This window comes from Eurytemora carolleeae, unplaced genomic scaffold (assembly GCF_000591075.1).
Source record: "Eurytemora carolleeae unplaced genomic scaffold, Eaff_2.0 scaffold1383, whole genome shotgun sequence".
NCBI classification, from domain to species: domain Eukaryota; kingdom Metazoa; phylum Arthropoda; class Copepoda; order Calanoida; family Temoridae; genus Eurytemora; species Eurytemora carolleeae.
Window position 1 is genome coordinate 20,487 of NW_019402180.1, and position 9,302 is coordinate 29,788.

The window sequence follows — 9,302 nt, forward strand, 5'->3', positions numbered from 1 at the left end:
AGAAAACAAAAGTTTTTAAGGTTTAATAAAAAAAATTCGTTTACTTGGTGTCAATAAAAATCCATTTAATTGAAACCAACCCTATTTTTTATATATTTGTATGATTGTTCTGAGCTGAAAACTTTTGAAATGGATACCCTTAATCCTGATCACTTTATCTGAATATCCACTGCAGAAACTTTTAATTTTCTTTTTAATCCGCTCTCGTTGGATATCACCTTAGTTAATAAACAATAATACGAAACTTGCATTCTTTCGATCAATCATTAGTTCAATTGGTATGACACCACAAATGCGGGAAAATTAAAAACTGGTTTTGAAAAGTTAAAGCGCGTATCTCTAAACTCTAGAAATTAATCTAAACTCAGTAAACTCTAGAAATTAATCTAAAGACTAAATAAGTCTTGAGCTTAGCAAAAAGAGAGGATCAAGCATTAATCTACCATTCTAAAGTTTTCAGCTCTGAATTGATAATAATTTCCAAAAAATCATGCAGACACTCCTGTATGCCGAATCCATTAATGCCTGATCCAATCAGGGTTCAGTCATGTGTTTTTTGTCTGTTCTGAACCAATAGAATTAGTATGACGGTAACATATATCTTTCTATCTATCTCATCATCCAATCATAGTTATGAATCCTTCAATCAGCGCTATCGGTAAATGGAAATATCTACTTCTACTGAAACTATCTTGATTTGAATGTTTTCCCCCCATAAAACACGCTTCGTAGTTTTCTTTTTGTTTCCGTGCAATTTTAAAGTGTATTACAAAATAATTAAATAAATCTTTATACAAGAAGTTTTCCTTTTCAAATGTTCGATTTAGAAAAAATGTCGTTTTTGTTTTAAATGTGTTGAATTCCTAACAAACAGCTTAAAACTTGAAGAAAATATACAATTTTTAGATGAATAAATAAAAATAAATCTTTTTTCTTCTTTATCAGACTGAAAGAGTACCGTCCAGTACCGTCCATCGGTCAGTGTACTGCTTAATACTGCAGAACGCACCGAAAGTTTAGCTGAGTGTGATATAGAAGTAAAGGTCAATTCATGATTAGGTATGCAGTTCCTTAAGTGTGAATATAAAGTGACAGACCTCGCTGATTTCCAGAAATATTGGATGTAACGCGTAATTTAGAAAACATCTGAAATGTGCAAATTCACTCTAAAGGCACGTGTGCAAAAAAGTGTGCAAAATTTCTTTTTGTAAGTAAAGTGACCAGCAAAACTCCTTGATATACTCCCCCCCCCCTGGGTCCAAGTGGAAAGGAATAAAAAGGAATAGACGGTAATTTACTTGTCATTTGTCAAGAGTGGACATTTTCTCTTTACAGTTTAGTGAATAGTTTTATACAATAGAATAGGTTCATCCATTGTAATCCAAACCTTCACCCTCTCTATTTCAATTCAAGTATACTTCTCTTACTTTGCTTGTCCGTCTGTTTGTTTGTTTGAAACCGAAAAAAAAAACGAAAAAAGGCTAAACCGATCTGGTCAAAACCTTTTGTGGGACCTCAAGTGACCCCAGGAAAGGTTTACGGATGTATCTTCAACATTTTTGGATTTTTTGTAAAATTTTGAAAATCCACGTAAAAATATTATCAAATCTACGAACTTTTTTGTTATTGTTTTATATTGTACAATTTAGAGGTAGATAGAGTTTATATCCAACCCCTTGCAATACAGATACAAGGAGATACTCAATTCCTACCTGGTTCCTCTTGTATGCAAGTACACCTTTTCACTATTATCTATATACTCTACTTTTTGTACGAAGATGCTCTCAGAAGTTGAAATGGAAGATTGGCGCAAAGCGCCCTAAAAGCCTAGTATATATATCTACATACATATATATATATATATATATATATATATATATATCTTTTTATCTATCTATCCATCTATGTATTTATCTATCTATCTACCCTGTATCCCCCTGGGTCAAATCTAGTTTCACTCCGAGGAAAACCGACAATTTATCTTCTGTAGAACCAATACTAGTTAGAAATAGATAGATAGAAAGCTATTATATAGATAGATAGATAGATAGATAGATAGATAAATAGGTAGATAGAAAACTATTAGATAGATAGATAGATAGATGGATAGATATATAGTCAGATAAAAAGATAGATACATAGTTAGATAGATAGGTGGATAGAAAACTATTATATAGATAGATAGATAGAGAGTTAGACAGATATAAAGATAGATATATATATATATATGTAGATAATTCGAAAATTGTTTTACGCACAAAGAGAATAGATAAAGCTAGAGTGGAATTAAGTCGAAAATTGTTTTACGTACAAAGAGAATAGATAAATATAGAGAGGAATTAAGTCGAAAAAAAGACTCAAACCACCATTTTCAGTCTCTTTTTGTGGGCTTCTGATTAAAGCCATTAATTTTCTTATACATTATTCTTCACAAACTTTTATTTAGGCTTTTGATTGCCATGATCTTCTACAGTTGGTGTCGTATAGATTAATACAATAAGGACGACTTTTTAACAGTGCATTTATTGATTCTAGATATAAATACGTATTGAATAACTATATTAAAGGAGAGGAAGATGAGTAGGTCTTCTCTAATTCCCGAATTCGACACTACTGATTTTCAGATTTTATATTCCTATTTCGGGGATTTTCATCCTCTACAACTTTCTCTTTCAACCAGCAGAAACACCTAAACATTTAAACAAATAGAAGCTGTCAATAGCCTCTCTTTGTTTACCTGTTAACTTGTACTTTGAAAAATGTTTGTTAAGGATCAAAACATAATTTTAGTAAATTTTAGAAAATACGTCTTCATTGTAACTTGAGACTGAAATATAAAATTGTTGTCGGATAGCTACAAGATTCTCAATCATGAACAGTAAGACAACTGGATAACCCTCAAATCAAAATCGATAATGCAGAGAAACTCTCTATTTCCTAAAAATGAAATGGATAATAATGCATGAATTTGTTACAAAGTTTTATAATTTTACAATGAAAAGATTCTTACGATCTATTTAGTGATGAGAAGGTTAAACTGTCGGGGAGTCCTAAGACGTATTTATATATTAAAACTTCTGAAAAGAATGACAATTAATTGTTAACGAAATTCACTAATTCTTTATATGAAAATATTTTGTTCACAATAATAAAAGTGTTTAGACTCCGTTACCGGAGAACAAAGAATAGTAATACCCAATAATGTAGTCTTTTTGGTGTATTTTTATGGTGTTAATTGACTTTTTGAACAAAACAATTCCAAGGGGGGGGGGCAAAAAAATCTTTCCCCCCCCCCTGGCTAAAATCCTGAATACGCGCCTGTTTGAAGTGTGTTACATACAGGGTGTCCCACGAAACATGACAGTTGGTATAAATAGTTTAGAATGTCTTCTTCCATCATTTGATAAGTTTTTAATACGAAAGACAATAATAAAAATATTGTTTAGGAATCATATTATAGTAACATTAATTTCAAAGTAAAATATACTAGAGCAAAAGATTTTTTAAACGAAATAAACTGCAAACAGCCTTTAATATCTAATACAGTGTATGGAAGACGACATTCAAAACTATTTATCAACTGTCATGTTTCGTGGGACACCATGTACGTTACGTACTGAAATAAGATTTAATTTTAAAGGACTTTCCTTACGCCTGTACGGAATATACTTTCAGGACGCCTGTACGGAATATACTTTCAGGACGACTGTACGGAATTATACTTTCAGGACGACTGTACGGAATATACTTTCAGGACGACTGTACGGAATATACTTTCAGGACGACAGTACTGAATAAACTTTCAGGACGACTTTACGGATTTTTTTCTGTCTGTTTCCTTATATTTCACGATTCTCTGTTTCTTTCTTTGCCAAATCATTAAAGACTAAATTTAAACTTGGGATTACTCAACTCCATCACTAAATCAATAATCACAGCATCATTAAAAATTATATTTTTACTAATAAACGAAATTTCTTCTGAAATTTTTAGATAGAATTTACTCCATCTACATTCTACATATTCACCAACTCTTTTAAGCTACAATTTTCTGGGATTTTATTGCACAAACATTTAAATGATTTTCTCAGACAGCCTTGTAGGGTGTCAGGCCATAAGTGCAAGATCGGCAAGTCTGCTAAGTAAGACGACATTTATATAATTTAGTTTAAAGTATCTTAGAATTTTGTATTAACAATGAATTTAGACAAATCCTTAGTCTAATTGTCATTGTCAAGTGTTACTTTTTAAACGTAGTTTCCATTTAATTTGCATTTTCCAGGAGGGTAAGAGGACTACTGCCCCCCCCCCCCTGAATATTGAATTTGAAAATATAGAAGACGACCTTTTAAAGTCCTTTCTTAATCTATCTCTCAGAGTATTTATTAGTTTAAGATGAAAAACAGAAAATTATTACAAAAAGTTTGCTTATTAATTTTAGATCTCTAATTGTATCGTTAAAGTTTAGAAAAAACTGGAAGATCATAGTGCAAAAAAAATTGTTCATTAAATACATTTTTGGACTGTTACTTTGGATTTTTACTTTTGTTTGGTTTTTTAAATTAATTATTTGGTAAATTAACCTGCTTTGAATTAATTTCATTCAATTTAGAGAAAATTTTCAACTTTATTTCACGATCCCATTAGATCACAAGTATTTAATTTTGTTAATTTTATCCAGAGATATTTTATTTTATATTTAGTGTAGATATTTGCCCACTAATGCTGTTTCTTTTGTTCATTTCAACCATTTTTTATTTGTAATATTTATTTACTTACATTAGAACCCATGTATCACAATCCTATTTGCAAAATCATAGGGGGAATGGGTCAAAACCCCCTCCCCTCCCCGCCCCCCCCAAAAAAATCCATATTAAACAAAAAAAGCCCAATCAGGAAAGGGTCAAAAACTATTAATAGTTAAAATTTTCTAAAGTTCAACAGCCTGAAATTTAAAACGTTTAAAATTTTCAAAAATCAACAGTTTAAAAATTAAAATGTTCAAGCAACAATTGTTCAAATCAAATGGCATATTTAGACTTTAGATTGCATTGAATACATTTTTTTTTTATTATTTTTAGCAACAAGAATATGTTTTCATGTATGACTTATATCAGTTAAAAATAAGCGAGTTTTGGTCAAAAGACTGTCAAAACTGAAAAGCAACAAAAAAATTAGTAAAGAATAGAATTTGTCAAAAAAATTTAATTTCTAATCTAGATTTTCGAAAAAAAAATTTTGTTTGAAACTTTAGATCAAAATGAAAATTATGATTTAAAATTTCAAAACTCAGTTTGTTTTTGCAGAGAGAAATACCAATGATTTTCATCTAACGGATGATATATCAAAAGACTAGAAATGTGTTTTTGGATGGTGTGGTGGAAAGATGGTATCAGAAAACCAGATTTTTCTTATATCTAGTGTTTAAAACTGGGCACAATATTCATTTTTGGATAGTGTTCCGTTTTTAAGAGTTGCTCGTCCATATTCACAAGGTACCCTTAAAAGCTTTGCCTAATAAAGAAATGAATATGCTACCCGTGATTGGAATTTAGAAAATTAATTAGATATTTTCATCAGTGTTTTTTTATTAAGAAAAAACTATGGAGGAATTATTAATTTAATTAAAATTAAATTTGAAAAAAGAAAAAATCTTCCACGTTATTATTAAGATAAAGGTTTACAGAAGGATAATTCTATATTAAAAGAGCAGTTTAACGATGCACAGTCCTACTTGAAGGATAATTTTATATTACACCAGTAGTTTAACGATGCACAGCCCTACTTGAAGACTACATGTGAGAGGAGAAGAAGAAAGAAAAACCTTCAGTTGGGTTCCCAAGTGCTATGCGGGAAGAAAAAGGAAAATTGCATTATCTTGCAACAGATTTTGAACCAAAAATATTGTATTTATATATAAAAAGGTTTTCTTTTAGTAGATGTCAAGGAAACATAAATTATTAAAATTAAAATAAATAATATTTTATAAGATGCATTGCTTATGTGGAAAATGTATCCAAAGCAAATATAACTTTTATTTTCAATTATGTGCGTCTTAAACCCTATTACGGCGGGGGGGGGGTGTTTTGCGACACCTCCTCTTTTCTTTTTTTCTAATTAACTTTTAAACAGCTTTCATTAGGACGCTTAAACTTTTATTAATTAAGCTACAGTGCTAAAATTTATATATTTTAAATGCCCTCGGAAAATCGATGTAAGAATATGTGTCACATGTTAATATTTGACAAAATAAAGAATAATTATCTTTGAACATTTTTCCCACGTTTTCCCACGTACTTTTTGAACTTTCTTTTAAGTCCTCCGTTGCACCCGAATCAACAAAGTAAGAGGTCTAATTTATTTAATGAAAAGTTTGACTAAGGACATGTATCACACTTCCCTATCTCAACTCTTAGGGCAAAATCATAGGGGGGGGGGGTGGAAAACATCCCCCCCTTGCCTTTATTAGAAAAAAATAGACCAGCGGAGATAGGGTTAAAAGTGTCTTTCGATCATAAAAGGATATTCTTAATGTGCGTCCAAAATGCTTGTCCTTATTGTGCGTCCATAATGCTTGTCCTTATTGTGCGTCCATAATGCTTGTCCTTATTGTGCGTCCATAATGCTTGTCCATATTGTGCGTCCATAATGCTTGTCCATATTGTGCGTCCAAAATGCTTGTCCTTATTGTGCGTCCAAAATGTTTGTCATATTCATGCGTCCTGAGTGTGCGAACTAGAACGTTCTTAATGTTTTTAATTATCCTTTCTCCTCAATATGCGTTAAAACTACAAATAAGTGCATGTCCGGAAGAGTGAGCCCTAATTTACAGAAAATGTTGTTAAATATTACTCGCCAATATTAGGGACATGTAGACTGTCGTAGAGTGCCTCATTTTTCATTTGTGTTTATTTGCCAACCTCAATTTTTGTATTTATCATCAAAATTATTCTTTCATGAAATTCCTCGGTTTAGGGTTAATAAAAACAAAATAAAAATGAAACTATGGCGTGAAAAATACGCAACAAGCATTATCTTATTGCGTAATATATACACGGAGTATATATATATAGTATTATAGTACATCTTACAAAAGCTATTAAATCCAGTCTGAAGATTGAAATTTAGATAAACCACGCTAGAAATACAGGTTTGTTTTCTATAGGAAATATACTTCTTGAAAATCACGTACATTTCTTCTGCGAGGTAAACCATGTTTAATTTCCAAGTTATAAAGCTGGAAATCAAATAGATATTTTCAATTTTGCCTACAAAAAACTTTGCTTGTCTTTTTGTCTCTTTGTTTGTCTGTTTGCTTGTATCCGATAAACGTCAAACGGCTGAACCGATCCGGCCCAAATTTGTTGTGATACCCCACATGACCCCGGCACAGCTGGAAGGTTTATGAATATGATCAAAATTTCAAAAATTTGGCTCCAACAAAATTTGATTTACATAAATTTTCAAATCTATAAATTTTTTTATGAAATCCGCGAACTTTTTTGTTTTTGTTTTATAATTTATTTATACAACGCGCGAGAAAATGGAAGATGGGCGCGAAGCGCCCTAAAAGTCTAGTTAATATACATATATTATAAATATAAATATATATATAAGCCAAAATTAAATGTATTGTTAATCCTTAAACCATGTAATCTTTTAACATTGGAAAATTCCAAAAGAGAATCTAGAAGTATTTACAGAGCGTATAGAGCTTTTGTTACAAGTGCATAATTTCAGGTTTTTTATCTAAAAAGATTAAAAAGAGTAAAAGATATAATCAAACATAAAGAATGTCAAAAATCAGCGTAAATTAAAAAGATGCTTAAAAATGTCCGTTTTTCGTATACGTATGCCACAATCCATAAGGTCTATTTTGTTTTTTGAAACATTACAAAAAAATCTATCATTTTTATTTTTAAAATTTGTTAGTTCATCGTCGAAAAATACTAACAATCCACCACTAGTTTGTATCAAACCTCTATTTTTGGAGGTTTTCAAATATTTTCTCCTTAAACACTTAATTTTGTATGTTTTTGTAATATTTCAGACTTTTTTTATATTTTAGACAAAGATGGAATATGTTATTGTTGATAAGGAGTATGGAAAGGTTAGTTTTTATTTTAATATTTTAATAATTATTTAATCATAAGATAATTCCGACCAGGGGGAGGGGGGGGGGTAACAACAGCCCCCACTGGGCTAAGCTTCTACGAAAGTAAAATTTTTTTTGAATTTCTGAACGATCCTTAAAAAAGTACAGTGGTAGGTGATTTTATAAACACAAAATGCAGACGACTTTTATTAAAGTTTTGATTGCTAACAAGCTTTTTTCAAATTGCAAGTTTACAAGTAATCAAAGAGAAGCTTTTTGAACTGACAGCTTATCTTGACTTAAATGTTTATGTGTATCCATCCTGTTTAACAGCTGGATTTAAATCAAAATTGAAATCGAAAGTCGTCCTCATTGTATTAATATAATCGCCTACCACTGTACAAATTGATAAAAAAGTTATCCAAAATCAGAATCAGAGAATAAAACTGAAGTAAAAATGTTTAAATTTGGAATCTAGGGATTAAGAATTGATCTCCATTTTATCCACCGTGGTAGTCATACTCTGCATAGATATCCTGTGGTGGTCATAGTCTGCAGGGATATCCTGTGGTGGTCATACTCTGCAAGGATATCCTGTGGTAGTCATACTCTGCAAGGATATCCTGTGGAAGTTATACTCTTCAAGGATATCCTGTGGTGGTCATACTCAGAAGGGATATCCTGTGGTGGTCATACTCTGCAGGGATAACTTGAATTGATGATTACGGCATTTATTCTCAAATCTAAAAGTTCCCACATGGGGTATCGAGATTAAGCGTTCAAGATTAACAATGTTCTAGCTCTACTCAACAGTTCCTACTTCAGATAGTTTTTAAACATATACTTGTTGTAGAAGTATCATATTTATCATAACTTGTATTTAGGCTGGGGTCAAACTTCTTTTTGCAAGCAAGGTAACAAATAATTATTCGCAAAAACTGAATTAAATATTTTTATCCTAGAAAACACCGTATTCGTATACTTGCAAACACGAATTTGTTTCCTAAAAAACACAAAATTTGTATCCTAGAAAACATTGTATCTGTGTCCTAAAAAATACTAAATTTGTATCCTAGAAAACATCATATTTGCATCCTAGAAAACACTGTATTTGAATCCTAGAAAGCACTGTATTTGTATCCTAGAAAACACTGTATTTGTATCCTAGAAAACACTGTATTTGTATCCTAGAAAACACTGTATTTGT

At 31.0% G+C, this 9,302-nt stretch overlaps 1 protein-coding gene across 3 annotated transcripts in view; it reads left to right on the forward strand.

Moving 5' to 3' along the window:
* Positions 1–8,048: 8,048 nt before the first annotated feature.
* LOC111718131 (uricase) overlaps positions 8,049–9,302 on the forward strand; it is a 12,057-nt gene continuing 10,803 nt past the window's right edge. For all 3 annotated transcript variants that reach the window (XM_023493641.1, XM_023493642.1, XM_023493640.1), the window contains exons 1-2: positions 8,049–8,110; positions 8,980–9,009. In XM_023493641.1, the coding sequence (XP_023349409.1) occupies positions 8,075–8,110; positions 8,980–9,009 (66 nt within the window). In that variant the 5' untranslated portion in view covers positions 8,049–8,074. The remainder of the gene's footprint in view (positions 8,111–8,979; positions 9,010–9,302) is intronic.